Below are 17,703 nucleotides of genomic sequence, written 5' to 3'. Positions count from 1 at the left end.
TCCCTATGTGCATAGTGGTAATACTACTGATGGGAACAGCATTGCTGAAGTCTCACAGACAACCAGGATTGTTGAAAATAGTGCAATGGGGCTGAAAACCCTCAGAGATCATCCAAACAGGGCTTCTCCATGGGACATGCAGTTACTGGAAGTGTTTCCAGCTCAGCAGGAATTGCTTTGCTAAACTAAGTTTCCCTGTTTGCCCTCTACAATGGAGTCTGATTCTATCAGATGGGACGAGTAGTAAGTAAAAGTCAGGTACTGGGGCGCCTAGGTGGCTCAGTCGGTGGAGCATCTGACTCTGGGTTTCAGCTCAGGCTGTGATCTCACGGTCGTGGGGCCGAGCCCCCCGTTGGGATCCGTGCTCAGCGTGGAGTCTGCTTGTCCCTCTCCCGCCCCTTCTGCCTCTCGCCTGTTTGCTCTTGCATTCTCACTCTAAAATAGGTAAGTCAATCTTTAAAAAAAAAAAAAAGTAAGGTACCGAATATATTAAGACTGTTAGTACAATTTTCAGTTGCCCTTTAACGTGAAGTGGCAAATATACACGATTCCCAGGTGACTCTGAGACCTGGTGTCTGTCCATCCCCGACCTCACCAGCCGATGGGGTGAAAAGCAAATAATTAGGAGTTAGAGTGATTCGTGCATCTGTAAAGTTTTGGGCTAAATGGCGTGTGGGCTCAGGGAACTGGAGCAACCTATTGTCCGGGGGGACGTTTCACAGATGAGTGAGGAGGTGATGGAGAGAGCGGACAGTCTCCGTAAAGGGAGCAGCCAGAACAGAGGCACGGAGATAGGGAGGTCTGCCGCCCTCTAGGGAAGAAGCTGGAGCGAAGGGCCACGTTGCGAAGTGGGGGCTGTTCTGTAGCGACAGTTGGAGGCCCCGCGCTGCCACTGTGAACTGTGCCATGGCTGACCCTGACCATGAGCACAGTACCGAAGCCTCTGAGCCTCAGTGGGCGGGGCCGCCATGGACAGGGGCCTCCGAATGTGCTGACCTGGAGACGTCTCCCTGGAGAGGCCCCGAGCAAGAGGAGACAGCCGGACAAGCCAAGGGGCGGCCAGAAGTAGCTACAACTTGGAAGTCACTGATTGTTGGGGAGAGACAAAGGCCCAGCTGTGGTTGGTGCTTGACAGAAGCTGGCTTGGCCAGGGATTAGGGACATGGATTTGGAAAGGTCAGGGGAGGAACACAGAGAGCAGGGCGGTGCAGCCCTGAAGCTTTGAGAAGCTGTGCTCTGTTTGGGATTTGGGTTTCTCCGTCATGGGCAGTCGTCCTAAGAACTGGGTCCGCAGAGGCTGCTCAGCCTTCCAGGGGGCATCAGGAGGACCCCGAGTGCTGTGGAGTAAGGCTCACTTTTCAAATCTTCAAATTTATTTTCGAGTTCCCTTGAAATCCTGGTGTAGGGTTCTTTGAGTTTTGACAAATGCGTAAAGTCGTGTGGGAGGTGCAGTCCCCAAGAAACAAAGTGCTCTCTTGTGCTCCCCCAGTGTACGCAGCGCCCCCCTTGCTCCCCGCCCCTGGCCACCACTGGCCCATCCCTGCAGTTCTGCTTTTCCCAGGACGCACCCTTACACTGCGGAGCCTCGGAGTCAGGTTCCGTTTACTCTGTGGAGTGTATTTGAGACCGATTCAAGTTGCGTGGATGGCAGCACTTTGCTTACTGGGAGCAGAGCTCCATTGCATGGCCTTCCCTAGCCTGGCCGCTGATGGCTCGAAGGGCATCTGGGCTGCTGCAGTTTCAGGTGTGACTGAGTAAAGCCGCTGTGAACGCTTGGCGTGTGGTTTTTATACGAGCGTAGCTTTGCACTTCTCTTGTATGACTACTAATGTAGAATTGCTGGGTCTTGGAAAGCGTATGTTTCAGAAACTGCCCTTACGTCTTCTAAAGCTACTTTAAGGGACACCTGAGTAGCTCAGTTGGGCGGCTGCCTTCCGCTCAGGTCGTGATCCCGGGGTCCTGGGATCGAGTTCTACGTTGGGTGCCCCCTGCTCTGCGGGGAGCCTGCTTTTCCCGCTCCCTCTGCCTGCCATTCTCCCTGCTTGTGCTCTGGCGAATAAATAAATAAAATTTAAAAAAATTAAAAACTAAAGCGACTTTAACATTTTTACATTTCTACCAGCTATGCATGAAAATTCTGGTTTCTCCATATCCTTGATAACGTCTGTTTTGTTGTCGCCTGCCTGCTTTTGTTTTATTTTGGTTTAACCGTTCTAAATGGGTGGCGTTGTCTCGATTCTCATTCCAGATGGGTAACGGTATCTTAACGCAGTTTTAATCTGCACTTCCATAATAACTAATAATGTCGAACGTCTTTTCATGTGTCTGTTTGCCATCCGTATATCTTTTTTGGTGCATTGTTTGTTCGTGTCTTTTGTCATCTTTAAAATTAGGTTGTCTTCTTACTAAGTTTTGAGAGTTAATATATGTTCGGAATGCAAGTCCTTTTTCAGATATGTGATTTGCAAATACTTTCTTCTTCTCTGTAGCCTGTAAGCTTTGCAGAGCAAAAGTTTTACATTGTGATGGTATCCAGTTCTTCAATTTTTAAAAAATGAATTGTACTTTTGCTGTGGTATCTCAGAAATCTTTGCCTCACCCTGTGTCACAAAGATTTTCTCTTAGAAAATTTCTTTTTTTATATTTTAGAACAGAGGTCGTCACACTTTTTCTGTGAAGAGCCAGATGGTAAATATTTTCAGCTTTTTGGGCCATCTGGTCTCTGTCACAACTACTCAACTCTGTCACTGTAGTGCAAAAGCAGCCACAGACAATACATAAATGAGAATAGCGGTGTGCCAATAAAACTTTATTTATACAAACAGGTGGTGGGCCATCCATTGTTTTAGAAAGTCATCTTTTTAGCGGGCATGCAAGACCCCCCCACTCTGAATAATGAGAATGAGGTCATTATTGCGCAGTTCATCATCCATGAAAGTGGGGGGGAGGGAGAAGATGGGAGAGGATGTCCCTGACTCCGAACAAAGGTGAGGAGAGGGAGGGCGAAGAAAAACAAGGGAGAAGAGAAAAGCTGGAATCACATTTCGAACAAATGTGTATTTTAATTTTTCAGAGTTAACCCTTGCACTTGGGTTCAGGCTTTAGCAAATGTGTGTGTTTGTGTTTGAGCTGATGATCTGTCTGAAAGCCTCAAGGCTGCAGATGCGTTAACAGAGTTCTGGAGTTTTTCATGATTACGCCCATTAATGCTGGTGGTCTCATGCTTTCTCCTGAAAATTGGTGTTTATTTAATTCATATTTAGATTATATCCAGCATTTCACTTGTACCTGCTATGGGGTCCTGGGGTCCTCACACATACTTCCCCGCACGTGTGTGATTACTTCTGGAGAACAGGTCCGACGGTTCTGAAGCAGAGGGGGCATTGGTGTGAAACTCAAGGGCATCCTCCAGAAGCCTGTAGTGTTTCATGCTTGTATCAGCGGCGTACCAGGGTGTCTGTCTGCCTTATCCTTCTCTACAACGCTAGATTTTGTCCATCCTGGGCGGTCTTGTATCTGACCGACAGAAGGTGGCATCTCTTTTGACTTCACAATTTCCTCATTATCTGTGAGTTTGGGCTCTTGGTTTATTGGCATTTGAATTGCATTTGAATAGTTGCGGCTCATGTCCTTTGTCCCCTTCTCTGTTAATGATGTGTCTTCTTTCTGGTGAGTTTGTAGATGCTTAGAATCAAGTGGTCTAAGCGTTGGGAGTGTTGACATTGGGGGCTGGACAGTTCTTGGTTGTGGGGACTATCCGGGACCTTGTGGCACCGCCGGCCTCCCCACTAGGTTCCAGTGGCACATCACCACCCGCAGTTGTGGTAACCAGAAATGTCTCCAGACACGGCCCGGTGTCCCCTGGAGAGCCGAATCACCCACGCCAAGAACCACTAAATAATGTCGTAGATAGCGAGCATTTTCTCCCAAGTCCACTGCTTGTCTGCATGTGGTGCCTCTTGCCACACAGAACTTCTTAATCCTAGGAAATCTGACTTCCCAGTATTTCTTTTATGGCTTTAGATGCTAACCTATTTTATAAAGAACAGGGAGCATAGAACATTTGCAGGTAAATAAAAGAAATACTGGGAGAGTGCACTAACTTCACACGTTGTGTACAGTCCGAAGCAAATCAGGAGGCAGGAAGGAGAGAAGTCCCACCTGTTTCCAGCAGGGGAAGAAAAACCCAAACCCAAAACCACACCTAAGTCCTCTCCCAGTGCTGACTCAGGGGGGAGGTGGGAGCTGTGTTCAGGTTTTTATATAACCACTAGCAAGGCTATTTTTAAAGAAGGCTCAGTGCTCCTGACGGCGGGCACTGGGTTTTCAAGCATAAAAGCGGGGCTGGGCAGAGGGATCCGGAGAGAGGGGTGGGCTGCCCTGGAGACCTCCCGGCTGGTGGGCCGCGGGGCCTTTTTCCGCTGATGACACTTCAGCCCCATGGGGGTGAGTGCCTGCATATTTAGAGGCAGGGACGTGGGACATCTTAGATGACGTGGCCGGGCACGGCAGGACTTGCGAGCAAGCCCAGCACGAGTTGTGTTTTCAGAAGAGCGGTCCCGACGCTCTCGGCCGCGCTGATCCGGACTCCCCTTGAAGCCGTCACTGTGCCATGGTGTTCGCCACTGAGAGCAAAGACCTCTGCGGGTGGCTAAGGGCATTCCAGAGCCTGCAAGCTTTGAAGACCACGTTCCCCCAACTGGTAGAGAAACCCTGACCTCTTCACCAGCTCCGTCGCCATGGCCTTGGGGATAGAGGGATGGAGGGACCCATGGTCTCCCTGCGTGAGGACAGAGACGGGGCACCAGAGTCGCTGTGCTCAGGTGCACATGGCGGCCTCCTCAGTACCCAGCTGCACGGTGGCGCGTGCGGAGATGTGAGGAGGCGATCGGGAAGCTTTGGAAAGCTCTCGAGACAACCCGAACGCTTTTCGCAGGAGCTTGAATGATGGTGCTGGAATTGGTTGTCGGTGTTTTATTTTTAAGTCAGCTCCGCACCCAGCGTGGGGCCTGAACGCAGGACCCTGAGATCCAGAGTCGCACACTCCACCGACTGAGCCGGCCAGGCGCCCCCGTTCGTAGCGTTTTTGAAGCACCCTAGTAAGAAGAGACGGCTGTTGTTTTAGAGCCGTTTCAGGTTTACAGAAAGACTGTGAAGGAAGTACAGAGCGGGCGTCCGTCAGAATCTTCCCTCTGACACCGACATCGTGTGTCGGTGCGGCGTTTTGCTAGACTCCACGAACATAGTTTGCCTTCGGGTTCGGTCTCCGTGTGCACCTTCGGTGTGTTTCGCCTGGATGCGTGCTCACCTGTATGCACCAGGACCAGACAACCCAGAGAGCTGCACTGCACGGAGTCCTCTGCGCTCCTCTCCGCCTCCCGCCCTTCCTTCTGAGCCCTGACAGCCACTGGTCTTCTTACCTGTTCTGGGTTTCATCTCTTCCACGATGTCCTATAACCGGGGTCGCCTGGTGTGTCGCCTTTCAGACTTAACAATACACAGTTAAGGCCTCCCCCAGTCTCTGGCTCCAGAGCTCATTTCCTCCTGTCACCAAATAACGGTCCATTGTGTGCAGGCCGCGGACAGTAGCAGTTTGTTCCTTCCTTCGCCTACTGAAGGGCATGCCGGCTGCTTCCAGCCACGGGGCAGTTATGAATTAGGCCTCCGTAAACCTCCACGTGCGGGTTTTTATGTCAAGTTGAACTTGAGCAGTGTTGAAAAGAAAAAACCCTAAGTGCCAGTCATTCGTTTTGCCATAATGTGCAGTATGGACGTGTGGAATTTACTTGGTTTTTCTCCCCCCTCTACAGATTTTTAAAAAATACAATGTCTAATGGTTATGAAGACCACATGGCCGAAGACTGCAGGGATGATATCGGGAGAACGAATTTAATTGTCAACTACCTCCCTCAGAACATGACCCAGGATGAGCTGCGGAGTCTGTTCAGCAGTATCGGGGAAGTCGAGTCTGCAAAACTCATTCGAGATAAAGTAGCAGGTAAAGAAACGGAGAGGGTTCGTAGGGGGGACTTGGGGGGTCCCACTAAGCACCGGCTTCTGTGCCCGCTGTTCCTTAGGGCAGAAGAGCCACCGCCCTGGTGGCAGATTGGACATCGGTTTCCAAAAAAGGAAAAGCTCCTCCCGAGACAGAGCATGTGCACAGCGAGATGGTGGGAGGGTGGGAAGACGAGGGGACACCAGAAATGGGGACAGCCCTGACCGCTGGAAGAGCGCAGACCACGTGCGGGACAGCCGGCCTGGCTCGGCCCCATGCGCCGAAGGGACTCTGGTCCAGGCAGGTCCTTCCCTGTCTTCCTGGGTCCGCGTGCGCAGCCAGGCCCGTGGCAGAACACAGAGTGTCCCTGTGCTGCTTGCCATCACACCATCAGCTGGGACATCGGACACATGCGGAGCTTGAACTCTTGGGGGTGAGAGCGGGGCTCCCCGTGGATCGACAGGCAGGCTGTCTGATTGGATGCCGCCTGAGAGCCCCACTCTCCACTGCCTCCACGTGCGACCTTTAAACCTCAGTGTCCCCACACCTAAAGTGAGGATGGCTCCTACGTCCTAGTGCTTACCTGCCTCATAAGGGTTTGCAGACACCTGGGAAGGCAGTCCTTACGGCGCAACCTCCGCCCCGAGAGTGTGGTTACAAGGAGGAAAACATGGAAAGATCAGGTGCTACGAAGCACTTCCTTCCTTCTGTCCCTAGGAGGAACATCGCTTCTAAGGAGCTGTCCCCTCCTCCTCCTGTCTCCTGCTCCCGTCCTGTCTACCCTTATGCACCCCCGCCCCGCCCCATTCTCGTCCCTCCTCTCTGCTCCGGTGAGCTGAGAAATGGGCAAATGCCCCCCGACCGCCACCCACCAAAGAGGGCTCTGGCTGCCACCCTGGGTTGTGAGACTGGTTCTCTGCACTGAAAACTATTTTAAAAGTTAAAAAAACAAACAACAAAAAACCCACAAGAAAAACTTTATTATGGAAATAAGATAATATCTTGTATTCTGATCTGCATGAAAGTAATATATTAAGCCCTATGTACCCATCGTCTTAACTTCATTGATTCTCAGCTTTTGCCAGGATCCTGAAGTTGCCTGTCTCTGGGCTGCGTCCTGTCGAGGCCAGCTGACTTCTGTGTAGGGAATCAGTTCATCAGAGGGGGCACTGACTTCAGAAGTTTTTTAAGGACTCTTCCAGTTCTGAGTCTGTGATTTAATAAACATCTTCTAACCAGGAATTGTAGATAATACACAAATTTTAACGGTGTTAGAATTTCTAGAAGCCATTATCTTTCTCCTGTTTCGGGAGACCATCTGCATAAGAGTCCTTGTTCAGAAGTGTTTTAAAATTCTCCTATGCTACTAACAAGTCTTGCCTTTCTCCTCTTATGTTCTGACGGGAGGGAAGTTTTAGCCCCATGGATATTCCTGAACATTACAGTCCAATTTTGCCAGCATTCTCACGGTACCTGACTCTTTGTTCACTTGTTGTGGTTTCAAAGGAATGTGAGCTCTGATGATAGGAACACCTAGATTTGGCAAGATCAGTCCAGAGAGAACTGGTTTCGGGAATGGGGTAAAAGCAATAAAGTGTAATTTGGAAATTATTTCAGTTCAGAGATAAACTTTTCCTCCTCTTCAGGCCAGATAAGTGTAACGTACGAAGTGTTATGGAGTCTGTGGCCGCAGGCTCCATCTCAGCTCTGCGTCTTGCTAGCAGTTCTTTAAATTGAAAACAGCCTGCCTTCACAAGAGGCGCACTGCATCTGCTTCTCCCCTCCTGCCGCTGGTGTGCGGAAACCTCGCCCGCTGCGCGGCCCCTCTGTCCCCTGTTAGGCTGCTCTGGTGAAACCCCAGGCAGGGAAATGTTCGTCCAGCTGCTCCCTCCTAGCCGGGCTAACGAAGCCCATCCTGGAGAGAGTCTTGCGTCCAGGCAGATAGATGGATGCCCTCTCAAAGCCCCTTCCCAGCGGAGCTCAGCCTACAACACAGGCATCCCCGGCCCTCACAGCAGCCGCGTCTGCACCCTTCACCCTGGGCTAGCGATTGCCTCCCACCTCGCTGGGAAAATAACAGCCGTCTCCACGTCCTGGGAACCTCAGGCTAGACGAGCACCTGCTTGCCCAGGTCTCTCCGCGATCAGACACGCTCACGTCTGTTCACTTGAAAAGAATCCTTGCTGAGGTTCCTGACCCTCCAGCTCAGAGTGTCTCCACTCAAGACACTTGGGACTGGACAATTCTTGGGGGCAGAGGTTGCGTCTTACGTTGCGGAATGTGGAGCGGCATCCCTTCCACTTGCTAGATGCCAGTGGCATCTTCCAAGTCGTGTCAACTAAAAAAAAAAATGCCCGTAGACGTTGCCAGGTGTCGCCAGTATCCTTCCTCGCTGCTCTAGCTTTTGTCCTCCCTCCCCTCCCATTCACAGAGCCATCAGTTGATTGTCTTCTCTTCCTTCTGGAAGCTTCCCTTCCTCCTGGGCTTCCATGAGCTACCTACCTGGCTTTCTCCCAGCCCCGAGGCCTTGCTTTCCCTCTTGCAGCTCTTTCCTGGCCATTAACTTAGACGGTCCTTAGGGTTATTCCCAAGCTGCTGCTTCCCCCTGTGCTTCAACAAGAATGTTCTCCCGACCTTCAGACCCCTCCACCCCTCACCTTCAGTCTTTCCCCAGCCTTTCCCCAGCTTCTGCATCTTACCAGGTGGCCCCAGTGTTCACTCAGTGACTCCAGTCAGAAATCTAAGCATGACTTTTGATGTGTGTCTCTGGCTGGCACTCCTTCTTCTGGATGCTTCCATCCCTTTCCTTCCACCCCTTCCCCTGCCCCACTACCCGCCACAGATCCAGATGAGGCCATGTTGTCTTCTGCCTGCGCTGGCATTCTGGCCTCCTAACCAGCCACCCATGTTTCCTCCAGAAGGCTCTCTTCACTGTGGCAAAGGAATCGAAACAGTCTGCTTGTGCCCCCATCACTGTCAGTTCCCGGGCCCTGCTTACTTCAGGTCACCTTTCCTGGCCCAGCTGTGTCAGCGTTGGATGCTCCTTGTCTGGGTTGCCATAGCAACTGCGCAGCTGGCGGGATGGGTTTCCACACTGCACTAAGTTAGAACTTTCTGGTCCAGGAGGTCCATATGGTTTTCAAAGGCAGGGACCCTGTTAGCTCCTTAGATACAGTCATAATCAGTGCCTGCTGAATGAATGAATGAGTACATCTAGTGAAGGGGGAAATGCTAATCAGCTCGGCCATTCATTTGCTCAACAAATATGTACCGAGTGCCAACCATTGGCCAGTCATGGGCGATAGGAGGAGTGAGGACCGTATGGTGGCTAGGATGCTGGGAAGGTTTGACGGGCTGGCCTCAAGATTCAGGGTGTTTCTGGCTGCCAGGCCCCAGTGCCTGTGTTGGGGACATGCATTTGTTGCTGCATGTTCATCCACAATTCTAGCTAGCCCTGCCGTGCAGCCCTGCCCCGCTTTCTGGACTGGTGTCCGGTCCTCTGCAGACGCCATATGGCCCAGGAATCAGCCTCTGCCCTCCTGCACTGCCCTGCCAAAGCCCACACCCCGCCTGCAGCTCCCAGGTCTCCTCGGGGACCTGTCCTCCTCCTCCCCAGCCACTCGGCTGTCCACTCACCCTCTTCTCAGGCCCGACTGAGCTGCTTGTCATTTCCCAGCATGCCCTGGCTCTTACAGTCTTGTGATTTTGTGAGTACTGTTCCCTCTACAGGAAAGCCCTTCCACACCAAGCCAGCCTGACCTTTGTTTCTTCTAGAAAAACAACATGAGGCAAGACGAGGAAAACATGAGGGAAAAAAGTTTAAATTACCCCAAATCCTGTTAGCTTTGTAGTTCGTGTCCTTCCGGACCTGTTTCTTTCCATGCTTGTGGTGATGAGCAAGTGTGCGCTTTCAGAAAAACGGGCTCGCGCCACCCAAGCCGTGCGAGAACCTTTGCTTTCTGTACCTGTGAATGTTTTTCTGTCACTGAGCATAACTACCTCACCAGAACAGTTACACGGGGCCCTGTCGTATGGCGCTCCTGAGCGTACAACAGGATAGAACCATATTGCGTGTTGATGGAAACCCCTCGCGTCCTGGTGCGTGTCTGCGCTCCTCAGTGGTTGCCGTTGGAGGTCCTCCTGGAGGTGAGCCCGTAGAGGGGACAGCATGTACCAACTCAAAGCCATCACCAGTTTACTCTCGTTCTGCTCTGCCCCACCATCCCCTAGGCTGGGAGGGTGGGGGGCTCTCATCTCGCCCAGCCTAAGTGAAAAATGACACCCGACTCGGGTCGTCATTCACTTTTTAATGACGTTCATCTGGTTTCGTGTCTTTGCTGGCTGTTCGCACTCTTCGTTTATGAAATAACCTTCTTGTCCTTTGCCCGTTTTTTCTTTTGGGGGCATTTGCTGTGTCTTATTTATTGTCTCTTTAATTCAGTCACCCCTCTGCCTCCGCTAAGACCCAGCCTCTCTCCCCTGGGCAGCCCTCCCTGGAGCCCCCACGGACATTTACAGGCAGAATTTGCCCCTCCCTCCCCTCTCACGCTGCAGGGGAGGCCTTGGCCACAGGTGCTCCCTCCCCCAGCCGCCCGCCCCGGGTCGGTTTGAGAGACGTAGCGTCTGGCTGCTCTGGCCGCTCTGGCCACTCGGGTCGGCGAGTGTAATAGGAGATGCCGGGGCATCATTTCTTGCTTTTGACCTTGTCTAGAGAGAGGGCAGTGTTTGGAACTGGAAGAGCAGTGGTTCTGAGGCCGCCGGGCCGGACACAGGCAGTGCTTTGCAAGGAGGCAGTCTGGGTCTCCTCCAGGCAGCGGCTGTCGGAGTACAGGCCGCCGACCCGCAGCGGCCCCTCGGAGACGCACACGTCCCAGGCCCCACCCAGGCCCCCCTGAATCAGCCAGGCCAGGGTTTCCGCACATCTGATTTAACCTTCCTGGAGGTTACTGTGCTGGTGCAGAGGAAGTCAGAGTCGAGGAGCTCTACCTGCAAGGTGGGGAGCGAGAGCTGGGGGCAGCGGGAACCGGGGGGAGCGCTGGCCTCTAGGACGCCCATTGGCCTTAGCCTGAGTTGATTCATGCTTCATCCCTACCTGTGTGCACGCTCTCTCTCTCTCACTCACTCATCACCTACCTGCTCCCCTCTTCTCCAGATCTCCCATCATGGGCTTCTGGTTGCCCTTACCTGCCAGCATGGACTCCAGGCAGGTCCTGCCCTCCTTAAGCCCCAGCAGCCTGTGCAGAGTACGTACCCGGCCCAAGCACTGCCTCTGAGCACCCCTGTTCCCCGACCAGACCTCGGACTTTCCTCCATCAGGGCTCGTCTTCCAGTGCCCTGAATGAGAGGGGACTGCCCCTGATCCGCCTTCGTGGCCGGGATCCTGGCAGGCTCATTACCGCTCATTACCTCTAAGGGATGGGAGAATCATCTATAGGGAGACTGGAAGTCTGCCTGCCTGACATCTGGGATCCTCAGGCTGAGGCAGGCCTTGGGAGCTGCGGCATTGCCCGGCATGGCTTACAGACCCTGTTAGAGACGCAGTAACGTGGGGGCTGCTTGGGGAGGTGAGGGCCTTCCCCCAGGCGCCTGCTCTGAGCCACGCCAACAGGCTTCTGTGCTGTTGGAGGGCTCCACTCTCCTCATTCCCTTCCAGCAGCAGCTCTCAACTCCTCATTGCAGTCGCCGGGGAGCTCTCACAACAACTGATGCCACCTCCCCTCCTTCTGCACACACCCCCACACCGCTGTCATTGGTTCGGGTTATGGCCCGGGCAGTGATCGTTTTTAGAAGCTGCCCTGGTGATTCCAGCAAGCAGCCAGAGTTGAACACGGTGCCTTATGGGCAGCAGCTGGGTGGAGGCCGGGACTTGGCATTTCCGTGTGTGGCCTCATGTGGGTGCAAACCAGGGGCTCCCCTTCATTCCTCAGCTGCCTGCCCTCCCACTCTACGCAGGTGCCCACCACAGAGGGTTGAATAGACTCCAGGAGGACAGGGCCAGACCCAGAACGGGGTGTGCAAAGATACGCCCCACGCAGCTGCAGGCCCCAGAAGGCGCGGCTTGGGCATGCTGGTGGGGAGCTACTGCGTGGCACTTAGGGAAACTCGGCCTCCTCTGAGCTCCCTCCTCCAGCAGCCGATCTGCGGGTCCTCTTGGTGGGTCCTCCTGCTGCTGCCCCGGCCTGTGCATCCACACCTGGTCTCACTCCTGGGCCCGGCGGCCCGGCCCCACTCCACCCAGCAGCCACCTCTGGGCCATTTCCCAGCTGGTTTTGTTCAACTGTGCTGGTCGCCTTGCATTTCCTGGAACACACTAACGTCTCCTCTGCCTCAGACACTTGGCACTTGCTCTTCCGCCTGGACTGCTTGTCAGCAGCCATCCCAGGGTTTTCCTGCAATCATCGGCTCCTCAGAGGGCATTCCTAGCTGCCCTGTCGACCCCGGCCCTGTCCCATCAGTCCCTGTCAACCACAGTGGGGACTGTCCTCATACCACCTTGGTGGCGGTTTTGTTCATTGCTTCTGTGCTGGTTCGTCACCCAGCTTGCCCACTGGAATGGGACATTCGTTGAGGCACAAGCTGTCCTTCATGATCATCATCGAACCCCCTGGCCAGCCTGGCATGGGTCCTGACACCCAGTAGCTGCTCGGTTAATACTTGTTGGCTCATCGAGGGGGAGGGAGAGCAAGCCTGGGAAAGGAGGCAGTGGCAGTCTGGAAGTGTGTGACTTCCTGGGTGATACTGGCAGGTGTGGGTACATGATGCTCAAGGAGGCCACTCAGGAAGAATGTATAACTGAGACAAGAGCCAGAGGCAGAACCCTTGGGGGCCATCTCAATGGGATGGGCAGAAGACTAGGAGCTTGAGGAGGGACCGTTGGGGAGAAAGAAAATTTGCTGTTGTCATCACATCCTGGAGGAGGAGGCACCTGTCTGTGGAGTGGCACTGAGAGTTGTGGCTCCAGTGAGGGCAGAGATGACATTCTGCAGTGACCACCCTGGGAGCCCGGCCAGGGCCACCAAGCACCAGGGAGGCAAGGAATCAGGCAGTGGGCCCAGGTAGGACCCAGGTTTATATGCTGCCAGGGGCCACCTGCGGCTGAGACACAGGAGCGCAGCCTGGGCTTAGGCCACCTGTGCCACCAGTGAAGGAGACAGGTGGTCCAGGACTGGGATTGGCCTTGTGGAAAGAGCAGAAATACAGGAAGACCCGAGCACCGGTTGTGTGCACCAGAGAGGCAGAAGAGCCCCTCTGGGGGCTGGGCCAACGGGCTTCATGGCCTGGGCACCATGACAGATGGGTAGAGCGGGGATCGGAGAGCAGCTGTTTACGAGGATAAATCCCAGCAAGCGTGTATTTCAGTTCGGGAGTCCATACCACAGGCCTTCTGCGTTCTCAGCTTCGACATTGTAGTCTGGACTGTTCGCAGGGGGCCCTAAAGTTCCAGCCTGGAGCCGACCACAGTCGTGACGGTGTTTTCTGAACTTTGGAGTCTGATTCTCCTACTAGATGGGCCCCAGCCCGGTGGGCACGCAGCTCCGGGGTCCTCACTGCCCACGGTCAGAGCGAAGTCTCTCAGACCCGTGGAGTTTCGTTCGAAGTTTGGGTGTGGGGGCACGTGTGGGGGTCAGTCGGTTAAGTGTCCAGCTCTTGATTTCAGCTCAGGTCATGATCGCAGCGTCCTGAGGTCAAGTCCCGCCCTGGGCTTCAAGCTCAGTGTGGAGTCTTGTCCCTCTCCGGACCCCCTGCTTGCTCTCATTTACTTGCTCTCTCTCTCTCTTTAATACGAAATAAAATCTTAAGAAAAAAGAGAAGTAGTTTGAGTGTGGAGGGTGAGGTTTGGGATTTGTTTCTTTAAAAAAGAAAGTGGCCCGTGCAGAACTGTGGACAGTTAATGTAGCTACTCTGCCCCGAAGGAGGGAGAGTACATCTCCCCAAGGCACTCCTTTGGTGTGGGCTGTACACTGCCTTCCGCAACCTGCAGTGTGGGGCGAGGGGGGACTTGACAGTGAGGAAACCTGGCAAACCCACGGCCTCGGCCAGGGGATCCGGGCCAGCGTTAGCAGTGGTAAGTTATGGGGACAGTGCACCCGCCCATAGGGTGTCAGGAGGGCACTTCACTCCGCCGTCTTCCTCACAAGACGCAACAGCCCAGCCTCACCATGGAACACATCCGACGGACCCAAGCTGCAGGAGACTTCATGACATTCCTGACCAGCCCTCCTTGAAACGCTCAGGGTCATCAAAAGCAAGGGAAGTCCGAGAAGCCATCCCGGCCAAGAGCAGCCTACAGGGATCTGACGGCTACATGTCCTGTGGGATCCTTGATGGCCTCCTGGGACAGAAAGCGCCGTTAGGGGAAAACAGAGGCCATCTGAATCAAGTGTGGTTAGTTAGCCACATATCAGTCCTCGTTCCTGAGTTGTAACAACTGTCCCCTTCTGGCGGCAGATGTTACCACCAGGGGAAATGGGGTGTAGCTCTATAGGAACTCTCTGTATTATCTTTGTAACTTTAAATCTAAAAAGTAAAGGGTTTTATTGGGGTTTTTTTGTGTTTTAGGAAAGCGGCAAAACTGGGTTAGACTGCTAGGTTCCACGTCTCATTACCTCCCAGAGGGCCTGAGTTCAGCAGGCACCCGTGGAATTCTGCAACATGTGGCTAAAGGCCTAGTGTTTTATACCTGCTTGTTGTCGCCCTCCACCAACTGGAGGAGGAAAGCGAGGCTCACCGCTCTATCTCTGTGCCCAGAGCAGTGCCCAGCACTCAGTGGCTGCCCCCTAGCATGGCACGTGGGCGGGTAAGGGTGGGCGCCTTGGTTCTCTTCTCTGGGCCTCCGCCTGCCCCTCCTGTAGGGAAAGGACAAGGCTCCTTCTACTCCATCCCTCAGCCTTTGCTTCTCTGGGGGCCTCCTGGGAACCCACAGCCCCTCCCCTCTTAGGCTGAGCCCCTCCCGTGGCATGCCGGTGGTGGTCGCTGTCACCACTTGAATGTTTCACCAGGGAGAGGGGACACCTCTCTGTGACCCTCAGTGTCTTTCTTAGTAACCTGTACTTCCTCCCCCTAACCGCCCCCTCCCCCCGCCTACTTCAGCTGCTGCTGCCACCACCATGGGCCACCGCCAAGGGCAGCCCTGGAGCCTTGGCCGGGGCTGTGATGCCCGGCACATGGCTGGCCTGGGACTACTCAGCTGCAGCTTCTCCTCGAGCTCCCTGGCATCTGCCCATAGCTGAGCTGTAGGTTTGGGAAAGTGTGGGACCCGACGCTGGGTGGCACCAGAGCCCAGCAAACCTTCCCACTCGGGCGTGAGTTGTGGAGAAACCCCTGGACACAGACAGCTGGTCACCATTCGGCCCTCCCCGCCTGCCTGCCTTACCAGTTGTGACTGCCCTCTGTCCTCGCCCTCGGAGTCCCCACGTCTTAGCTGGCGACCGGTGAGACTGATCATTGTCATTGCCTTGTGAGAGCTTCCATGGGGAGCTCTTAGAAATGGCTGCTGCTTCTTTTTTTATTTTCAAGATTTTATTTATTTATTTGAGAGAGAGCACGTGTGCGCAGAAGCAGAGGGAGAGGGAAAGGGAGAGAATCCCAAGCCGACTCTGCGCTGAGCGTAGAGCCCAAAGCGGGGCCAGACCTGGGGCTCGATCTCATGACCCTGAGATCATGACAGTGGAGACTGAGCCACCCAAGCGCCCCACATAGTATTTCTTTTTAAATAAAGGTAATATTTGTTCGTTGTAGAAAACTTGCCAGGTTGCCAAGAAGCATAACAAAAAGCGAGTATAGATCGTGACCACCGGTCTCTGAGCCCATTTCCCAGAGGCCGTGGCTCTTGGCGACCTCTTCCTCCCGAGCCCAGTCAGTCGTCGCCCTGGTCACCCGCCCTGGCTCTCGGCTGTTGACCATTGTGCACGTGTTCTCCCATACAGGGCACAGCCTCGGCTACGGCTTTGTGAACTACGTGACCGCCAAGGACGCGGAGAGAGCGATCAACACGCTGAATGGCCTGCGGCTCCAGTCAAAGACCATTAAGGTAAAGCGCTGCCGCTGCCACCTCGGCCCGGCCTGGGGGAGCGGCCTCCCCTTGCCTCCCCCGGATGAGGGGTCTCCCCCTTATTACTTCATCGTCGCTGGTGAGGGGACCGCTGCACAGGGCCCTGCTGCTCTGGGGGCGTCCACTCGGGGCTGGAGTGGTGCCTGTCCAGTGCGTGCTGGGCGGGGACCGCCCCCGCCCCGTGCTCCTGCCAGTCAGCCGCCTCAGCTCAACGAGCAAAGGGACTGTCACCAGGAAGGGCACTTCACTGAGGGCAGTCATCCCCCGCCCTGGGCCCAGGCGGTGCTGGATGAGAGTTTGTGCGGCATCCCCCTCCTGGCCGATGTCCCCCTTCCTGCCCCATCACGGCCGGGCCTGTCACCTGCTCTGCTGCTGTTAACGGAGCCCCTGCCGGGTGTCAGAGCACGTGCACGCAAAGGTTCAAACAACATCCCGTAGATCTGAAAGTCACGTTTGGGAGAGGTGCAGGTTGGGGGACGGTCTGTGGGGTGGCGTCACGTTGACTGGTGCCTTGAGCAAAGCGGGGAGCCGTGCAGCACAGCAGGGGGCCCTCCGGCAGGACGGCACCACAGTCACTCCCCGTTCAGAGGCTGCGGGGGCTTTCTGGGACGAGTTGGCAAGTCTTCCAGGCCTCACAGGACGGCTTCGTGTTCTAGGCTGCTCTCACTTACCACCCCCTCCTTGTCTCAGCCCGGAGCCCTGCCTCCTCCCCCTCCCCATCCGCAAGTGTCTGTTTGCAGCTCCAGACCCAGTCTGGGACCAACTGCATGTGTTCCTGACCTTAACTCCCTGCCGAGCCCTCCTTGAGGACACCTGTCCTCGCACTGCCCCAGGCCGGTCCCCCGGCCGGGCTTCCTGCAGCCTGGCAGAAACCGTGTTTGCCTACGTTACCTCCCTCGACAGGAAGCCACCCGGAATGAGACTGCCCTGTGTGAGCCTTTGGACCTCTAGCCCAGCATCTCGTATCACTGATCATGTGGGTGCCCAGAAAGGTCCCTCGTGGGACCTGTACCATGGCCGGCTTCCCAGGCTTCCCAGGGCATCGGGACCATGGGGGTGCTTGTATGATTAATAAAGGTTCCCAGAGTTGCTGCGTGGGCCTCCCAGGTCAAACCTCGGGGTGGCCCTGAGAGCCCGTGCTCCCTCCTGCTAGGGAAGTCTTGGAGCCTGACTGTTGGCCGCACACATTCAGTTCGGAGGGCGGGGGTCTGTTGCTGCTGAACTGTTTGTGATACGGGTTACTCCATGGTTTATTCATCCCCAAACCCACAAAACACTCCTCAGCTAACTTCCTGGGCCTGCCTGCATGTAGGGCCTGTCGCGTGTTCCCTGAGGACAGGAGCGCGGCCCACGTAACCCTGTGGCTAGCTCCGACTCCCAGAGGGCCCTTTCCCTATGGGGGCTGGTGAAGGAAATCACGTGTCACAGCCTCTCCACGCGCCAGGTGACTTTGGTTCCTCTCCGCCAGCTCCGGGTTGTTTATTCTCAGCCCAAAGCTCCCGGTCTGTTAGGAATTCTCTCCTGCATTTAGAAAATCTTTGCAGATGCCAGGAGAGCAGACAGTTACTCGGGTGCAGAAAACTCATCGTTACACAACCAGTACATTTGAGGGGCCATGTCCTCTGCCTGGTGCTGGGTTCCATGGCCTACCGCTGCC

General features: G+C 54.7%; 1 protein-coding gene across 1 annotated transcript in view; it reads left to right on the top strand.

The window, feature by feature from the left end:
* ELAVL1 (ELAV like RNA binding protein 1) overlaps positions 1 to 17,703 on the top strand; it is a 36,413-nt gene that overhangs the window by 5,764 nt on the left and 12,946 nt on the right. The window contains exons 2-3 of the mRNA XM_045085058.1: positions 5,811 to 5,998; positions 15,922 to 16,025. Coding sequence (XP_044940993.1) covers positions 5,827 to 5,998; positions 15,922 to 16,025 — 276 coding nt within the window. The 5' untranslated portion in view covers positions 5,811 to 5,826. The remainder of the gene's footprint in view (positions 1 to 5,810; positions 5,999 to 15,921; positions 16,026 to 17,703) is intronic.

This window comes from Mustela putorius, unplaced genomic scaffold (assembly GCF_011764305.1).
Source record: "Mustela putorius furo isolate JIRA1106 unplaced genomic scaffold, ASM1176430v1.1 tig00000095_pilon_pilon_pilon, whole genome shotgun sequence".
Taxonomy (NCBI): domain Eukaryota; kingdom Metazoa; phylum Chordata; class Mammalia; order Carnivora; family Mustelidae; genus Mustela; species Mustela putorius.
Note: the sequence above shows the minus strand (reverse complement) of the source record. Positions and strands in the feature narration are given on the sequence as shown.